Here is a 19,150-nt window from a genome sequence, read left to right as displayed (position 1 = left end):
AGAAGAAGAGAAAGGCCTCTGAAGAAAGAAACCAGAGTGTGTTTGGGAGAATATTTCACACGCTGGCGTGCGCTAAAAGCACAGGTTGGGCTTCCCACTGATGCCTCAGTCGTGAAGTTTCTACTCGACAGGTAAAGTCTGGCATGCTATTTAGAGAAATCCATTTAAAATCACTGATATAAAAATATACTGATATCACTGAAAATAAAAAAAATATGAATTTTATTTAAATAAATAAATTGATTAAATGTGTAAAAATGTACTGGAAATGGGTGGGAAATGAACTGAAAACTAAATATTTTCCTAATAACATTATTATAAATACACATTTATAATATTGATGTTTGACAGTGTGCTTATACATGAAACTATAGAGCTGCCGGGGGAAGGGCAGGACGAGGGGAAGAGGATCATGGGTCATCTGAAAGACTGAAAACCTGATTTGTGGGCGATTGAAGCATTTCATTAGCAGTGTGTGTTGTGTTTGTGAGGGATGCTGGGAAGAGTGTGACAGAAGCAGTGTGTGTTGTGTTTGTGAGGGATGCTGGGAAGGCGCTGGGCTCAGACCTGGCAGAACAGCGAGTCCTTGTTGGCGATCTCGTTCTCCAGCTTGTCGTTGAGGTCGTGCACAGATGTGGCTTCCCTCTGAGCCGCCAGGTACCGCTTCTCCAGCGTGGTGATCCGCTCCTCCATGTCCTCCTTCTGGGCCACAGACTGAGAGGAACACACACACACACGGTCACTAGTGTTCGGTTCTGGAACCTACACACACACACACACACACACACACACACACACACACACACACACCTCGCATATGTCTCTCTGCAGTCGGTCACACACACACACACACACACACCTCGCGTATGTCTCTCTGCAGTCGGCTGTTGAGGTCCTCAGACTTGATCAGGTCTCTGCGGGCCGTGTCCAGATCCTCCTCCAGCTCACACACTCGAGCGCTCAGAGTCGACACACACTCCTTCATGTGCAGGAGCTCTTTACTCTGAGTGTCCATCGCCTCCTGCAGGTCCCCGTTCTTCCCACAATCCTCCTCGGCGTACAGAGACACGTCTGACAGGCGCTGCTGTAAACACACACACACACACACACCTCACTGTCCTGCTGCTTCAGGGAGACTTCGGGAAACTACAACAAACACTTCAAGTATTCAGAGTGAAACGATTACGCACTCGACCTGCAGTGTCATTCCCAGACTCTCAGTAACAAACTGAATAGCAAAGCAAAAACTAAAAAACAAAATTTCTGTAGTATTTCTAGTTTAAGTCTTGATTCAAGTCCTCAACGGACAGATCATTGAAGAAAGCCATATGCATCTGGGTAATGTGGGTAATCGCTTGAGAATCCCTTTAACTGGGGGCTTAAATCAATTATTCATCAGAAATCCTCATGGATTTGAATTGACTGACACTATCAGGAAAGAGCTGAGCTGGACTACTGATGACACACTGAACCACATGACGACACTACTGTCTTCAGTAGAGCTGACACTGGTGTTCATGACACTGAAGCTGCTTTGAAACTGTGTAAAGTGATATAGAAATAAAGCTGACTTTGATTACTGGTACAGTCTAAAGTATATTAGATATAAAGTTATGGAAAAAGAAAGCGATTTCCAACCACGAACGAATTTGGAAATTAATTCAATTTCATAAAATATATTGGATTATGGGTTAAAGCTGCATTATTGTCCAGTGTTGGACAGAGGCAGAGCAGACCCACAGACGAGAGCGTCTGAGCCTCAGTGCTGATCAGGGTTATGTGGGAATAAAAGCCTGAATCAGATCTAGTGATCATATAAAGTGAGTGTGTCTCTTCAGAAGACCCGGATGAAATGGCACCAGACTTTTACGATCTGGTTCTGAAGCGTGAGAGTTTGGGTTGTGTGGACGGACAGAAGTGTTTACCTTGCCATTAGTGTTTGGAGCGTCCTCATGGTTGAGTTCTGCTGACCCGTCCACGAACACCTTCCTCTGACCGCTCTGCTCCTTCACGAACGCCAGCTACAACACAACCACGCGCATTAAAGGCTCATCGGGTGCACAGTTTACACAGGATGGTGGACAGTATACAAATGGCTGAGGGAGAAATATGCTAATACGGGAAATATGCTAATACGGGACAGTCCGTCTGCAGTCGTGGGCGGAGCATGAGCAATATGACATCATATTGCTCAGAAAATCCAAACGTCTATTATTGAGTGTTTAGGCTTTTTGAGGATAAAAAAAAGGAGAGAATGGATATTTTTCCTTCATTATATATGATGGTTGTGTCCACACACTGCAGAGACACATTTATATGCAAACACCACATAAAAGTGAATGTCGCGTCGATGACCCTTTAACCCAGCCGTGCCGATGCAGAACTGAAAGCATGAGGAGTCTCACCTCTTTATGTGAGGCGGTCAGCTGTTCCTCCAGCAGACTGCATCTCTCCAGAGCCACTCGCAGACGCTCACGCACCTGAAACACACACACACACACACGTGAAGCTCAGCCCACACCTGCCACAGAACGGCACCTGAGGGTTCCCGACGCGCTACCTTCTCGTCCAGGGCCTTGTGGTGCTCGAAGAGGGACTTGAGGGCCTTGAGCACCTCCACCTCACTGGAGACTCCGGCGGGAGACTGAGCCTGACGCTTCACTACCGTCATCCTCAGAGAGCGCTCGTGACGAGACACCAGACACTCCAGATGCTCCAGCAGCAACTGAGGAACAACACACACATCACACACAACTCCATCTCACCTCACTCAGAAATCAAAGGATTTAAACCTTGAACTGAATGTGATGAGAGAGAAACGCTGGCCGCCCAAATAACTGATCATATCAGCCTTACAATAAACCACCGTTATGAAGAGACTAAAATCAGGTAATGACTGGCTGTGATGTGAAAGCTTGTAAGACTTCTTGGTGCAGTGAATGGAAAAAGAAAATAGTGCTCTGGTAAATTACTGTGATCCACTGAGTGAACAAGTGTGAATGCAAAAAGGCTGATACTCCTAATAAAGGAGAAAAATGTTTATATACACTGAATATATATATTCACACACACACACACACACACACACACACACACACACAACTCCATTTCCAGAAAAGTTCAAACATTTGGTAAAATGCATTCAAATCAAGAATCTGTGATGTGTTAACTCTCTTGAGCCTGTATTTAACTGACAAGTGTGCAAAGAAATGTTTTCACTGACCAACTTAATTGTATTTTGTAAATATGAACAAATTTTGATTTTGATGGCTGCAACACACAGAGTTGCCCACAGAGTTTCCCACTGTCACATCACCTTTCCTATAATCTACACTTGAGGAACTGAGGATGCTAACTGTTGCAGTTTTTACCCTCTCTCCTGATATAAGGCCTGGGACACACCAAGCCGACGGTCGGCCGACTCAGTTTCCTCAGTGTGTTCCGCACAGTCCCGCACCGTCGGCTGAAACTGGTCCTCGTCCGCTTTTTTTCAGCTGATTCGACATGTTGAATCGGCGTCGGTGAGAGAGAGAACTCTGATTGGCTGTTCAGCTTAGTGAACGAGTCACTGCACGAGAATAAGTCAGAACGGTCCGGACAGAAGCTGTTCTAATGTTACGTCATCTTACCTGAGAGCTCCTGGGCGAATATTTCAATATTAACACGAGAGGAGTGGAATAAAGAAAGTGTTTAACAGGATTGATATTCTAAACGGTAAGCACGCACTGCTTTGTTTAGGTTTGTGTTTCTGCAGCGTCGGTTTCCCTTTCTGAATGAGGAATATAGACTAATATATCTGCAGAAATAGACAGTTGTCTCATTCACACGCAGACGCAGATGCTGTCCTAGCTGACAGGCCGCTGTGGTTCGACAACACAGTCGTCTTTCATCAGCGCAAGCTCTTTGGCGTCGGCCTGGTGTGTTCCGGGCTTCAGGCTTCTGCTCAACAGTCCGTGGTCGTCACTGTCTGACTCTCCATAAATCTGGCCCATCATGTCTCGATGGTCCCTTCATCAACTCAAGCAGAAGCATGGCCTCATCTGACCACAGCACACGAGTGTTAGCCCATCTGAGATGAGCTCGGCCCAGAGAACTCGCCAGCATCTCTGCATTCAGCTGATGTAAGGCTTTCTGCTGTCACAAGGACTCAAGCTGCATTTCTCGATGATGAACGGTTTTCCGAAGTCCTCCTGAGCACATGTGGCTGTATTTAACACAGTAGCATGATGGTTTCTAATGCAATGCTGCCTGAAAGGTCAAAAGTCATGGACATTCAACAGTTTCCTGTCTTGCCCTACACAGACTGAGATTTCTCTGGATTCCCTGAATCTTTTCACAGTATTATATATTGTAGATGGTGACAGACATCAATCCTTAGCAATCTTGCATTGAGAAATGCGATTTTTGAATTGTTAGATGATTCTCTCATGACTTTTGGCACAGAGTGGTGACCCATGACCCATGTTTGCTTGCAAAGACTGAGAAGCTCTTTTACACCCAACAATCCCCTCACATATTACCAGTTCACCGTTTCAAAAGAGTTTAACTGGGTATTATATATAATCTTTCCACTTTCATTTAGCCTCCGTCTCAACTTGTTTGGAGTGTGTTGCAACCATCAGAATCATAATTTCTTTATATTTACAAAACACAATTACGTTGGTCAGTGAAAACATTAGAAATCTTTTCTTTGTACATTTGTCAGTTAAAAAAAAAAAGGTTCAAGAGAGTTAAATCACAGATTGTGTTTTTTACTGCATTTTACTAAATGTCCCAACTTTTCTGTAAATGGGTTTTGTACATACTTTTTTTGTATGTAACTTCTATAAACTTGTAAAGGTCAGAGAACTCACGCGTGTGTTGTTTCTCTCTGCCTTGAGCTCGGCGATCTCCTCCTCTCGCTCCAGAAGATGCTCACGACACATATTCACTTCCTTTGTAAGAGCAGCAAATTCCTTCAGCGCCAAGAAACACAAAACAACATTAAACGGACTGATGATGATTCTGCTTCGAGTTCCATTCAGCTAGATGGTATAGTTGACAATAATATCATCCAGCAGGTTATCAAATAGTGGTGGGGGAAAAAAACTATTCTGTTCAGTATCGCGATATTTTACGCACGCAATTATATCAATACAGTAGTGCAAAGTATTGCAATATTTAATTATAAAATTATCTGTTTTACTTTCGGGTTATAGGGCTGTGATGGTGGCAGTTTTTACCACGTGTGTTACCTGTGGCAGTGCGTGTGATGTGTCTGACGTGTGTTACCTTTGGCAGTGTGTGTGACGCGTGTTACCTGTGGCAGTGCGTGTGACGTGTGTGACGTTTGTTACCTGTGGCAGTGCGTGTGACCTGTGGCAGTGCGTGTGACGTGTGTGATGTGTGTTACCTATGGCAGTGCGTGTGACGTGTGTGATGTGCGTTACCTGTGGCAGTGCGTGTGACGTTTGTGACCTGTGGCAGTGCGTGTGACGTGTGTGATGTGTGTTACCTGTGGCAGTGCGTGTGACGTGTGTTACCTGTGGCAGTGTGTGTGATGTGTGTTACCTGTGGCAGTGCGTGTGACGTGTGTGATGTGTGTTACCTGTGGCAGTGCGTGTGACGTGTGTGACGCGTGTTACCTGTGGCAGTGCGTGTGACGTGTGTGACGTGTGTTACCTGTGGCAGTGCGTGTGACGTGTTTGACGTGTGTTACCTGTGGCAGTGCGTGTGACGTGTGTGACGTGTGTTACCTGTGGCAGTGCGTGTGACGTGTGTGACGTGTGTTACCTGTGGCAGTGCGTGTGACGTGTGTGATGTGTGTTACCTGTGGCAGTGCGTGTGACGTGTGTGACGTGTGTTACCTGTGGCAGTGCGTGTGACGTGTGTGACGTGTGTTACCTGTGGCAGTGCGTGTGACGTGTGTGACGTGTGTTACCTGTGGCAGTGTGTGAGGTGTGTGACGTGTGTTACCTGTGGCAGTGCGTGTGACGTGTGTGACGTGTGTTACCTGTGGCAGTGCGTGTGACGTGTGTGACGTGTGTTACCTGTGGCAGTGCGTGTGACGTGTGTGACGTGTGTTACCTGTGGCAGTGCGTGTGACGTGTGTTACCTGTGGCAGTGCGTGTGACGTGTGTGATGTGTGTTACCTGTGGCAGTGCGTGTGACGTGTGTGACGTGTGTTACCTGTGGCAGTGCGTGTGACGTGTGTGACGTGTGTTACCTGTGGCAGTGTGTGTGATGTGTGTGATGTGTGTTACCTGTGGCAGTGCGTGTGACGTGTGTGACGTGTGTTACCTGTGGCAGTGCGTGTGACGTGTGTGATGTGTGTTACCTGTGGCAGTGTGTGTGATGTGTGTGACGTGTGTTACCTGTGGCAGTGCGTGTGACGTGTGTGACGTGTGTTACCTGTGGCAGTGCGTGTGACGTGTGTGACGTGTGTTACCTGTGGCAGTGCGTGTGACGTGTGTGACGTGCGTTACCTGTGGCAGTGCGTGTGACGTGTGTGACGTGTGTTACCTGTGGCAGTGCGTGTGACGTGTGTGATGTGTGTTACCTGTGGCAGTGCGTGTGACGTGTGTGACGTGCGTTACCTGTGGCAGTGCGTGTGACGTGTGTGACGTGTGTTACCTGTGGCAGTGCGTGTGACGTGTGTGATGTGTGTTACCTGTGGCAGTGCGTGTGACGTGTGTGACGTGCGTTACCTGTGGCAGTGCGTGTGACGTGTGTGACGTGTGTTACCTGTGGCAGTGCGTGTGACGTGTGTGACGTGTGTTACCTGTGGCAGTGCGTGTGACGTGTGTGATGTGTGTTACCTGTGGCAGTGCGTGTGACGTGTGTGATGTGTGTTACCTGTGGCAGTGTGTGTGATGTGTGTGACGTGTGTTACCTGTGGCAGTGCGTGTGACGTGTGTGACGTGTGTTACCTGTGGCAGTGCGTGTGACGTGTGTGATGTGTGTTACCTGTGGCAGTGCGTGTGACGTGTGTGACGTGCGTTACCTGTGGCAGTGCGTGTGACGTGTGTGACGTGTGTTACCTGTGGCAGTGCGTGTGACGTGTGTGACGTGTGTTACCTGTGGCAGTGCGTGTGACGTGTGTGACGTGTGTTACCTGTGGCAGTGCGTGTGACGTGTGTGATGTGTGTTACCTGTGGCAGTGCGTGTGACGTGTGTGACGTGCGTTACCTGTGGCAGTGCGTGTGACGTGTGTGACGTGTGTTACCTGTGGCAGTGCGTGTGACGTGTGTGACTTGTGTTACCTGTGGCAGTGTGTGTGATGTGTGTGATGTGTGTTACCTGTGGCAGTGCGTGTGACGTGTGTGACGTGTGTTACCTGTGGCAGTGCGTGTGACGTGTGTGACGTGTGTTACCTGTGGCAGTGCGTGTGACGTGTGTGACGTGCGTTACCTGTGGCAGTGCGTGTGACGTGTGTGACGTGTGTTACCTGTGGCAGTGCGTGTGACGTGTGTGACGTGTGTTACCTGTGGCAGTGCGTGTGACGTGTGTGATGTGTGTTACCTGTGGCAGTGCGTGTGACGTGTGTGATGTGTGTTACCTGTGGCAGTGCGTGTGACGTGTGTGACGTGTGTTACCTGTGGCAGTGCGTGTGACGTGTGTGACGTGTGTTACCTGTGGCAGTGCGTGTGACGTGTGTGACGTGTGTTACCTGTGGCAGTGCGTGTGACGTGTGTGACGTGTGTTACCTGTGGCAGTGCGTGTGACGTGTGTGACGTGTGTTGCCTGTGGCAGTGCGTGTGACGTGTGTGACGTGTGTTACCTGTGGCAGTGCGTGTGACGTGTGTGATGTGTGTTACCTGTGGCAGTGCGTGTGACGTGTGTGACGTGTGTTACCTGTGGCAGTGCGTGTGACGTGTGTGACGTGTGTTACCTGTGGCAGTGTGTGTGATGTGTGTGATGTGTGTTACCTGTGGCAGTGCGTGTGACGTGTGTGACGTGTGTTACCTGTGGCAGTGCGTGTGACGTGTGTGATGTGTGTTACCTGTGGCAGTGCGTGTGACGTGTGTGACGTGCGTTACCTGTGGCAGTGCGTGTGACGTGTGTGACGTGTGTTACCTGTGGCAGTGCGTGTGACGTGTGTGATGTGTGTTACCTGTGGCAGTGCGTGTGACGTGTGTGATGTGTGTTACCTGTGGCAGTGCGTGTGACGTGTGTGACGCGTGTTACCTGTGGCAGTGCGTGTGACGTGTGTGACGTGTGTTACCTGTGGCAGTGCGTGTGACGTGTGTGACGCGTGTTACCTGTGGCAGTGCGTGTGACGTGTGTTACCTGTGGCAGTGCGTGTGACGTGTGTGATGTGTGTTACCTGTGGCAGTGCGTGTGACGTGTGTGACGCGTGTTACCTGTGGCAGTGCGTGTGACGTGTGTGACGTGTGTGACGTGTGTTACCTGTGGCAGTGCGTGTGACGTGTGTGACGCGTGTTACCTGTGGCAGTGCGTGTGACGTGTGTGACGTGTGTTACCTGTGGCAGTGCGTGTGACGTGTGTGATGTGTGTTACCTGTGGCAGTGCGTGTGACGTGTGTGACGCGTGTTACCTGTGGCAGTGCGTGTGACGTGTGTGACGTGTGTTACCTGTGGCAGTGCGTGTGACGTGTGTGACGTGTGTTACCTGTGGCAGTGCGTGTGACGTGTGTGACGCGTGTTACCTGTGGCAGTGCGTGTGACGTGTGTGACGTGTGTTACCTGTGGCAGTGCGTGTGACGTGTGTTACCTGTGGCAGTGTGTGTGACGTGTGTGATGTGTGTTACCTGTGGCAGTGCGTGTGACGTGTGTTACCTGTGGCAGTGTGTGTGACGTGTGTGATGTGTGTTACCTGTGGCAGTGCGTGTGACGTGTGTTACCTGTGGCAGTGTGTGTGTGATGTGTGTTACCTGTGGCAGTGCGTGTGACGTGTGTGATGTGTGTTACCTGTGGCAGTGTGTGTGACGTGTGTGATGTGTGTTACCTGTGGCAGTGTGTGTGACGCGTGTTACCTGTGGCAGTGCGTGTGACGTGTGTGATGTGTGTTACCTGTGGCAGTGCGTGTGACGTGTGTGACCTGTGGCAGTGTGTGTGACGTGTGTGACCTGTGGCAGTGCGTGTGACGCGTGTGATGTGTGTTACCTGTGGCAGTGCGTGTGACCTGTGGCAGTGCGTGTGACGTGTGTGATGTATGTTACCTGTGGCAGTGTGTGTGACGTGTGTTACCTGTGGCAGTGCGTGTGACGTGTGTGATGTATGTTACCTGTGGCAGTGTGTGTGACGTGTGTGATGTGTGTTACCTGTGGCAGTGTGTGTGACGTGTGTGACCTGTGGCAGTGCGTGTGACGCGTGTGATGTGTGTTACCTGTGGCAGTGCATGTGACCTGTGGCAGTGCGTGTGACGTGTGTGATGTATGTTACCTGTGGCAGTGCGTGTGACGTGTGTTACCTGTGGCAGTGCGTGTGACGTGTGTGACCTGTGGCAGTGTGTGTGACGAGTGTGACCTGTGGCAGTGTGTGTGACGAGTGTGACCTGTGGCAGTGCGTGTGACGTGTGTGATGTATGTTACCTGTGGCAGTGCGTGATGTGTGTTACCTGTGGCAGTGTGTGTGACGAGTGTGACCTGTGGCAGTGCGTGTGACGTGTGTTACCTGTGGCAGTGTGTGTGACGTGTGTTACCTGTGGCAGTGCGTGTGACGTGTGTTACCTGTGGCAGTGCGTGTGACGTGTGTTACCTGTGGCAGTGTGTGTGACGTGTGTTACCTGTGGCAGTGTGTGTGACGTGTGTTACCTGTGGCAGTGTGTGTGACGAGTGTTACCTGTGGCAGTGCGTGTGACCTGTGGCAGTGCGTGTGACGTGTGTTACCTGTGGCAGTGTGTGTGACGCGTGTTACCTGTGGCAGTGCGTGTGACGTGTGTGACGAGTGTTACCTGTGGCAGTGCGTGTGACGTGTGTTACCTGTGGCAGTGTGTGTGACGCGTGTTACCTGTGGCAGTGCGTGTGATGTGTGTTACCTGTGGCAGTGTGTGTGACGCGTGTTACCTGTGGCAGTGCATGTGACGTGTGTGATGTGTGTTACCTGTGGCAGTGTGTGTGACGTGTGTTACCTGTGGCAGTGCGTGTGACGTGTGTTACCTGTGGCAGTGCATGTGATGTGTGTTACCTGTGGCAGTGTGTGTGACGTGTGTGATGTGTGTTACCTGTGGCAGTGTGTGTGACGCGTGTTACCTGTGGCAGTGCATGTGACGTGTGTGATGTGTGTTACCTGTGGCAGTGTGTGTGACGCGTGTTACCTGTGGCAGTGCATGTGACGTGTGTGATGTGTGTTACCTGTGGCAGTGTGTGTGACGTGTGTTACCTGTGGCAGTGCGTGTGACGTGTGTTACCTGTGGCAGTGCGTGTGACGTGTGTGAGGCCTGTTACCTGTGGCAGTGCGCTGTTGAGCTGTCTCTGCAGGGAGTCTCTGTCGTGGCTGATCTCGTGGAGTTTGCTCTGCGTCACACACAGGTTCTCCTGCGTCTCTCGGAGTGTGTCCAGCAGTCGGTCTCTCTCCTCCAGCATAGACACCATCAGAGACTCAAAGTGACCCTCGGAGTCCGTCTGTCCGGGAGAGCCGGAGCCCAGAGCACCTCCGTTCCCACCGACCTCCGCCTCGCTGATGGTGGGCATCACCTCGCACATCATCTACACACACACACCAGAGCATTAACAGTAACGGACAGAAGATCGGATCAGTAACAGACAGAAGATCAGATCAGTAACGGACAGAAGATCAGATCAGTAACAGACAGAAGATCAGATCAGTAACGGACAGAAGATCAGATCAGTAACAGACAGAAGATCGGATCAGTAACAGACAGAAGATCAGATCAGTAACGGACAGAAGATCAGATCAGTAACGGACAGAAGATCAGATCAGTAACGGACAGAAGATCAGATCAGTAACGGACAGAAGATCGGATCAGTAACAGACAGAAGATCAGATCAGTAACAGACAGAAGATCGGCTCAGTAACAGACAGAAGATCAGATCAGTAACGGACAGAAGATCGGATCAGTAACAGACAGAAGATCGGATCAGTAACAGACAGAAGATCAGATCAGTAACGGACAGAAGATCAGATCAGTAACAGACAGAAGATCAGATCAGTAACAGACAGAAGATCAGATCAGTAACGGACAGAAGATCGGATCAGTAACAGACAGAAGATCAGATCAGTAACAGACAGAAGATCAGATCAGTAACGGACAGAAGATCAGATCAGTAACAGACAGAAGATCAGATCAGTAACAGACAGAAGATCGGCTCAGTAACAGACAGAAGATCAGATCAGTAACAGACAGAAGATCAGATCAGTAACAGACAGAAGATCGGCTCAGTAACAGACAGAAGATCAGATCAGTAACAGACAGAAGATCAGATCAGTAACAGACAGAAGATCAGATCAGTAACAGACAGAAGATCAGATCAGTAACGGACAGAAGATCAGATCAGTAACAGACAGAAGATCAGATCAGTAACAGACAGAAGATCGGCTCAGTAACAGACAGAAGATCAGATCAGTAACAGACAGAAGATCAGATCAGTAACAGACAGAAGATCAGATCAGTAACGGACAGAAGATCAGATCAGTAACAGACAGAAGATCAGATCAGTAACAGACAGAAGATCAGATCAGTAACAGACAGAAGATCAGATCAGTAACAGACAGAAGATCGGCTCAGTAACAGACAGAAGATCAGATCAGTAACAGACAGAAGATCGGATCAGTAACAGACAGAAGATCGGCTCAGTAACAGACAGAAGATCAGATCAGTAACAGACAGAAGATCAGATCAGTAACAGACAGAAGATCAGATCAGTAACAGACAGAAGATCAGATCAGTAACGGACAGAAGATCAGATCAGTAACAGACAGAAGATCAGATCAGTAACAGACAGAAGATCGGCTCAGTAACAGACAGAAGATCAGATCAGTAACAGACAGAAGATCAGATCAGTAACAGACAGAAGATCAGATCAGTAACGGACAGAAGATCAGATCAGTAACAGACAGAAGATCAGATCAGTAACAGACAGAAGATCAGATCAGTAACAGACAGAAGATCAGATCAGTAACAGACAGAAGATCAGATCAGTAACGGACAGAAGATCAGATCAGTAACAGACAGAAGATCAGATCAGTAACAGACAGAAGATCAGATCAGTAACAGACAGAAGATCAGATCAGTAACAGACAGAAGATCAGATCAGTAACGGACAGAAGATCAGATCAGTAACAGACAGAAGATCAGATCAGTAACAGACAGAAGATCAGATCAGTAACAGACAGAAGATCAGATCAGTAACAGACAGAAGATCGGCTCAGTAACAGACAGAAGATCAGATCAGTAACAGACAGAAGATCGGCTCAGTAACAGACAGAAGATCAGATCAGTAACAGACAGAAGATCAGATCAGTAACGGACAGAAGATCGGATCAGTAACAGACAGAAGATCAGATCAGTAACAGACAGAAGATCGGCTCAGTAACGGACAGAAGATCGGATCAGTAACGGACAGAAGATCAGATCAGTAACGGACAGAAGATCAGATCAGTAACGGACAGAAGATCAGATCAGTAACAGACAGAAGATCGGATCAGTAACGGACAGAAGATCGGATCAGTAACAGACAGAAGATCAGATCAGTAACAGACAAAAGATCGGCTCAGTAACAGACAGAAGATCGGATCAGTAACAGACAGAAGATCAGATCAGTAACAGACAGAAGATCGGCTCAGTAACAGACAGAAGATCAGATCAGTAACAGACAGAAGATCAGATCAGTAACGGACAGAAGATCAGATCAGTAACAGACAGAAGATCAGATCAGTAACGGACAGAAGATCAGATCAGTAACAGACAGAAGATCAGATCAGTAACAGACAGAAGATCGGCTCAGTAACAGACAGAAGATCAGATCAGTAACAGACAGAAGATCAGATCAGTAACAGACAGAAGATCAGATCAGTAACGGACAGAAGATCAGATCAGTAACGGACAGAAGATCAGATCAGTAACAGACAGAAGATCAGATCAGTAACAGACAGAAGATCAGATCAGTAACAGACAGAAGATCAGATCAGTAACAGACAGAAGATCAGATCAGTAACGGACAGAAGATCAGATCAGTAACAGACAGAAGATCAGATCAGTAACAGACAGAAGATCAGATCAGTAACAGACAGAAGATCAGATCAGTAACAGACAGAAGATCAGATCAGTAACGGACAGAAGATCAGATCAGTAACAGACAGAAGATCAGATCAGTAACAGACAGAAGATCAGATCAGTAACAGACAGAAGATCAGATCAGTAACAGACAGAAGATCGGCTCAGTAACAGACAGAAGATCAGATCAGTAACAGACAGAAGATCGGCTCAGTAACAGACAGAAGATCAGATCAGTAACAGACAGAAGATCAGATCAGTAACGGACAGAAGATCGGATCAGTAACAGACAGAAGATCAGATCAGTAACAGACAGAAGATCGGCTCAGTAACGGACAGAAGATCGGATCAGTAACGGACAGAAGATCAGATCAGTAACGGACAGAAGATCAGATCAGTAACGGACAGAAGATCAGATCAGTAACAGACAGAAGATCGGATCAGTAACGGACAGAAGATCGGATCAGTAACAGACAGAAGATCAGATCAGTAACAGACAAAAGATCGGCTCAGTAACAGACAGAAGATCGGATCAGTAACGGACAGAAGATCGGATCAGTAACAGACAGAAGATCAGATCAGTAACAGACAAAAGATCGGCTCAGTAACAGACAAAAGATCGGCTCAGTAACAGACAGAAGATCGGATCAGTAACAGACAGAAGATCGGATCAGTAACAGACAGAAGATCGGATCAGTAACAGACAGAAGATCGGATCAGTAACAGACATCAGATCGGATCAGTAACAGACAGAAGATCGGCTCAGTAACAGACAGAAGATCAGATCAGTAACAGACAGAAGATCGGATCAGTAACAGACAGAAGATCAGATCAGTAACAGAAAGAAGATCAGATCAGTAACGGACAGAAGATTGGATCAGTAACAGACAAGTTACAAGTATTTAATTACCTTGATTCTCAGCAGGGTTTGTTTCTCCTCTTCTTTATTATGTCCAGTCAATCACAGCTAATACATTTAAAAGATAAACTACGGCGCAAATTTTTCGTCAAGCCATCAATCTTTTCGGCATGAGTGAAATAAGTCACCAATCACTTTTAAAAAGAACGTAGAGTGAGCGAAAAAATAAAGAAAATAAACGAGGCCTTTATTATGAGTGAGAAACATCACTCAACAGTAGAGATCTGAGACTGAAGTGATGGAGAAAACATCACTGATCAATCAAAGACTTCAGAACGACCATCAGACTCTCACTACCATTCATATACACTCAAATACACAGATACATCATATAAATACAAAAATACTCATATATAAATAAACTCCAACAGCGGCCTGCGCTAGTTAGCATTAGCAGCTAAATTAAGAGTATTCAAAATTATAATCATTTAAGCGCAGGAATAAAACAATTTTAGCGTTTAAAATCGACGCGTAAACCCGACGTTTACTGACGTGTTGTAATTTGAAAATATGAATTAATGAATCGCGTTTATTAGTGTCAATTATTCTGACGCGTCACCATCTGATCCATGAGGAAAAACACCGGGATAAAAGTACAAATCGACCACTTTAAAAGCACAAGGCGCTCTTTAAACGACACTAGCCACAAACAAAGTATTCCGTCGGTTAGTTTTGCTTCGAAAAATAACAATTAATGGGGAAAAAAAGAGTTAAAACAAAATTTAAAGCGAGAGTTTGTCGCTGCTCCAGAATCCTGCGCTCGCGAGAGGTCAGGACGTGCTGACGTCACGACGCCAAATCCCGTGGAAGATACAAAGACATCTACTTAAAAGAAAAGGGGGAAAAAAGACACGAAACCTCGAAGAATCCAAGTTTCCAGGGATGTTATCAATTCACCATAAATGTACTGGTTTTCATTTATTTTATTTATGTAATTAATGCATAAATATAGATGGTTTTGTGTGATTTCAATCGGAACTGTATTACATCTAGAGGGCGCAGAGATCTCTGGATCCATGTCTCATGTCTATCCAGTTCTTTCAGATATGTTGTTTAGTAATTCGTTTTAGATTTAAAATAATCTTGCCTCTTTCTAAAAAGATATACATACGTATAAAAAGATCTCACTTCATAAAGGCATGCAAAATATAGATAGATAGATAGATAGATAGATAGATAGATAGATAGATAGATAGATAGATAGATAGATTAAACTCAACTATCTTGTCATTCGCAATAACTAAATATATAAATATTTCTAGCCTACAAAAAGGAACAGGGACCGAACACGTTCCGTGGGCGGGGCTTACAGTGAGTGGGCGTGGCCTGTGTCGAGTGGGCGTGGACTCTCTGTGTGTGTGTGTGTGCGTGTGTGTGTCATGTCTGCTGTTCCTCTTTCTTCTGCTGGTTCTGTCGCGCCACGTTGATCGGGCGATCGTCCATCAGACGCGGGTGAGATTAAACATCATCCACTGCCGATACTGGTGTAAAACTGTCTCAGTGCAGCTCAGATCAGTCTGAGTATAGTGTTGCTTCCGCGCTTTATCTACTTTACGTGTTATTGTGTCTTAGCAATGCTAACGGTGCTTGTAAAGTGTGTAAACATGCATATCTGCGATAAACGAGCAGTATTAAGCGTGTTTCTCCTGCTGTGTGTTTATATAGTGTTCATTAGTCAGTCAGAGAGAAATATGGAGATCAGTTCCTGAAGAACAACACGACACGTGTCACTCAGACCTTCAGGATCACAGTTATTGCTGTTATTATTGACCTGTTATACTTTAAACTGACATGCTCATAAAGTTCATTCATCTCTTTATATATATGAGAAATGATGTGTGAAATTGAGCATAAATGAGGCTAGATGTAATATATGATGATCTTCATATCGCCTGCTGTATTAAAGGGAACATTAACCCCAAAATAAACCGATTTCGACTTTCTTTCTTCTGTGGGACATAAAAGAAGATATTTCGAAGAATGTTGGTGACCATCGACTGCCACTGTATGAACAATAACTCAGAATATCTTCTTGTGTGTTCTGCAGAAGAGAGAAGGACGTCTGCATCTGGGAAATAGAGTAAGTGTAAAATAGACCAGTGACTCTTAAATAATTTTGTGATAATATTTACTATTACATTAGAAATATTAATATATGAGCATGCGCAATAGCTGGTGTTCTATTGTGTGCATGTTTTTAATTTCTCACTTAAAATGAAATAGATTTAAAAACAGGAGGAAAAACAGCCTCATTAAAACATATTTGAATAATTTGTTGTTACTAATCCTTAGGAAACAAGTAATAAATCTGTTTCACTTCTTATTAATATTAATATAATAATAATTTGTATTTGTGTGCCAAATTTGAGTCATGTGGTGCAACTATCTTGAATTGTATGATTTATATAAAAAAAGATAAATTATATCATATAATCAGTAAGAAATCATCTTTTTAAAATAGCAGCTCCTTTGACCTGTGTGTGACCTGACTGTCTAAAAAAGCATATTTATTATTAATAAATAATGTTTTTGTCTGCATGTGTTATGACCAGCAGTATGTTGATCATCATGGACCGCTTGTCCTGTTATATCGTTTATTAATTGTATTATTTATAAAAAATGGTATCATATAATAAGTAAGAAATCATCTTTAAAAATAGCAGATCATTTGATGTTGTCATGGCGAGATGTCATGTGGTGTGACTCCCAAACACATCTAATAATATTTGTGAATTAATAATTGATGTTTTTTACATGGAAAGATCTGTTGTGAGAGTAACTGTATGCGAGGTGTGTGTGTGTGTGTGTGTGTGAGCTGTGCTTGATGATCCAGTGACACACACGTGTGTGTTCTCCTCCTCTTCCTCTTCATTCTCACTGAACAACACAACATTTATTCAGTCCGGTTAGGGTTATATAGAGTGATGTGTGTGTGTGTGTGTGTGTGTGTGTGTGTGTGTGTGTGTGAGAGCTGGACTGACGTCACTGAGCGTGTCTCTTCCGTGTCTCTGCTCCAGTGTTGCTTCATGTCCTCCTCGTGAGCGTGAGCTGTGATTGGTCCTGCTGAGCGTGAGCTGTGATTGGCCGGCTCCTCCTCCTCATCATCAGCATCAGTGGTGTCCTCCTCGTGAGCGTGAGCTGTGATTGGTCCTGCTGAGCGTGAGCTGTGATTGGCCGGCTTCTCCTCATCATCAGCATCAGTGTGTGCTGGGCTTTTGTCTGATCCTGATCCTGATCCGCGGCTGAGGTCCGGCCCGCCGGAGGACTGACGGATGTGTGTGAGCACGGGCTGGTGTGTGTTGTGCGTTGATGCGTTGATGAGCCCTGCTGTGTAGCTCGCCCGCCCCACCCCCCCCCGCTCCCTCTCCTCCTGGATCAGCCATGTTTGGCACCGAGTCCTCATGTAAGTACCCATCCTCCACCACAGTGTGTGTGTGTGTGTGTGTGCACCATCCTCCACCACAGCTGCCTCTCTCTCTCTCTCTCTCTCTCTCCTGCATGCGTTAGCGCCACTGTGTGTGTGTGTGTGTGTGGAGCTGATCTGAAGGCCAGACTCTCTTCACCTTACATAAACACAGTGATGCTCTGGAGTCGCACACCTGCGCGTGCGTGTGTGTGTGTGTGTTATGATAAGTGTTGCTGCAGATAAACACAGCGTCGTGTCGGAGAGGTGTGTGTGTGTGCTCTGAACGCTGTGTGTGTTTGTGTTCATCAGAACTGCTCACTCTATCACTGGAGAAGCTCTTATCTGAGTTCTGTATATTAATATCAGGTTAGCATGGATACGTTAGCATGGATACGTTAGCAGAGCCGCTGCACAGTCATGTGCTCGTTGTTATGGCGATGATCTCAGATGTTCTTCATCAGTCAGTGCTGAGAAACTTCTGCGTCGCCCGAGAGGAACGAGTGACGGACTAAACCTGGAGAGCGGGATGCTTCATAAGAGCACTGCTGGTTTATGAACAACACAAACATGACACTCATGCATTCAGAGAGTATTGTTACACTAGTGTGTGTGTCAGTGTGTGTGTCAGTGTGTGTGTCAGTGTGTGTGTCAGTGTGTTTGTGTCAGTGTGTTTGTGTCAGTGTGTGTGTCAGTGTGAGAGTCTGTGTGTGTGTGTGTGTGTGTGTCAGTGTGAGAGTCTGTGTGTGTGTCAGTGTGATAGTCTGTGTGAGTGTGTGTCAGTGTGTGTGTCAGTGTGAGAGTCTGTGTGTGTGTGTGTGTGTGTGTGTGTGTGTCAGTGTGAGAGTCTGTGTGTGTGTCAGTGTGTGTGTCAGTGTGTTTGTGTCAGTGTGTGTGTGTCAGTGTGAGAGTCTGTGTGTGTGTGTGTGTGTGTGTGTGTGTGTGTGTCAGTGTGAGAGTCTGTGTGTGTGTGTCAGTGTGAGAGTCTGTGTGAGTGTGAGTGTCAGTGTGTGTGTCAGTGTGAGAGACTGTGTGTGTGTCAGTGTGAGAGTCTGTGTGTGTGTGTGTGTGTGTGTGTGTCAGTGTGAGAGTCTGTGTGTGTGTCAGTGTGTGTGTCAGTGTGAGTGTCAGTGTGAGTGTCAGTGTGAGTGTCAGTGTGTGTGTCAGTGTGAGAGTCTGTGTGTGTGTCAGTGTGTGTGTCAGTGTGAGTGTGAGTGTCAGTGTGAGTGTCAGTGTGTGTGTCAGTGTGTGTGTCAGTGTGAGAGTCTGTGTGTGTGTGTGTGTGTGTGTGTGTCAGTGTGAGTGTCAGTGTGTGTGTCAGTATGAGAGTCTGTGTGTGTGTCAGTGTGAGAGTCTGTGTGTGTGTCAGTGTGTGTGTCAGTGTGAGAGTCTGTGTGTGTGTCAGTGTGAGAGTCTGTGTGTGTGTCAGTGTGTGTGTCAGTGTGAGAGTCTGTGTGTGTGTGTGTGTGTGTGTGTGTCAGTGTGAGTGTCAGTGTGTGTGTCAGTATGAGAGTCTGTGTGTGTGTGTGTGTGTGTGTGTGTGTGTCAGTGTGTGTGTCAGTGTGTGTGTCAGTGTGTGTGTCAGTGTGAGTGTGAGTGTCAGTGTGAGTGTCAGTGTGTGTGTCAGTGTGAGAGTCTGTGTGTGTGTCAGT

General features: G+C 46.6%; 2 protein-coding genes across 10 annotated transcripts in view; one reads left to right on the top strand and one right to left on the bottom strand.

Moving 5' to 3' along the window:
• The window catches only part of ppfia1 (PTPRF interacting protein alpha 1), a 57,659-nt gene extending 42,778 nt beyond the window's left edge, over positions 1-14,881 (bottom strand). For all 6 annotated transcript variants that reach the window (XM_084409117.1, XM_084409121.1, XM_084409119.1 and 3 more), the window contains exons 1-8: positions 14,087-14,881; positions 10,388-10,648; positions 4,854-4,955; positions 2,561-2,725; positions 2,406-2,480; positions 1,926-2,021; positions 860-1,084; positions 568-714 (exon numbers count right to left, since the gene is read on the bottom strand). In XM_084409117.1, the coding sequence (XP_084265243.1) occupies positions 568-714; positions 860-1,084; positions 1,926-2,021; positions 2,406-2,480; positions 2,561-2,725; positions 4,854-4,955; positions 10,388-10,648 (1,071 nt within the window). In that variant the 5' untranslated portion in view covers positions 14,087-14,881. The remainder of the gene's footprint in view (positions 1-567; positions 715-859; positions 1,085-1,925; positions 2,022-2,405; positions 2,481-2,560; positions 2,726-4,853; positions 4,956-10,387; positions 10,649-14,086) is intronic.
• A 511-nt stretch (positions 14,882-15,392) lies between these two features.
• Positions 15,393-19,150, top strand: part of st7 (suppression of tumorigenicity 7) — a 45,221-nt gene continuing 41,463 nt past the window's right edge. For 2 of the 4 annotated variants that reach the window (XM_084409130.1, XM_084409127.1), the window contains exons 1-2: positions 15,428-15,547; positions 17,113-17,498. In XM_084409130.1, the coding sequence (XP_084265256.1) occupies positions 17,477-17,498 (22 nt within the window). In that variant the 5' untranslated portion in view covers positions 15,428-15,547; positions 17,113-17,476. Of the gene's footprint in view, positions 15,548-16,142; positions 16,176-17,112; positions 17,499-19,150 lie in introns of all 4 variants that reach the window. The other 2 variants (XM_084409129.1, XM_084409128.1) reach the window with 2 other exon arrangements.

Source organism: Rutilus rutilus (assembly GCF_951802725.1).
Source record: "Rutilus rutilus genome assembly, chromosome: 5".
Classification (NCBI taxonomy): Eukaryota; Metazoa; Chordata; class Actinopteri; order Cypriniformes; family Leuciscidae; genus Rutilus; species Rutilus rutilus.
Note: the sequence above shows the minus strand (reverse complement) of the source record. Positions and strands in the feature narration are given on the sequence as shown.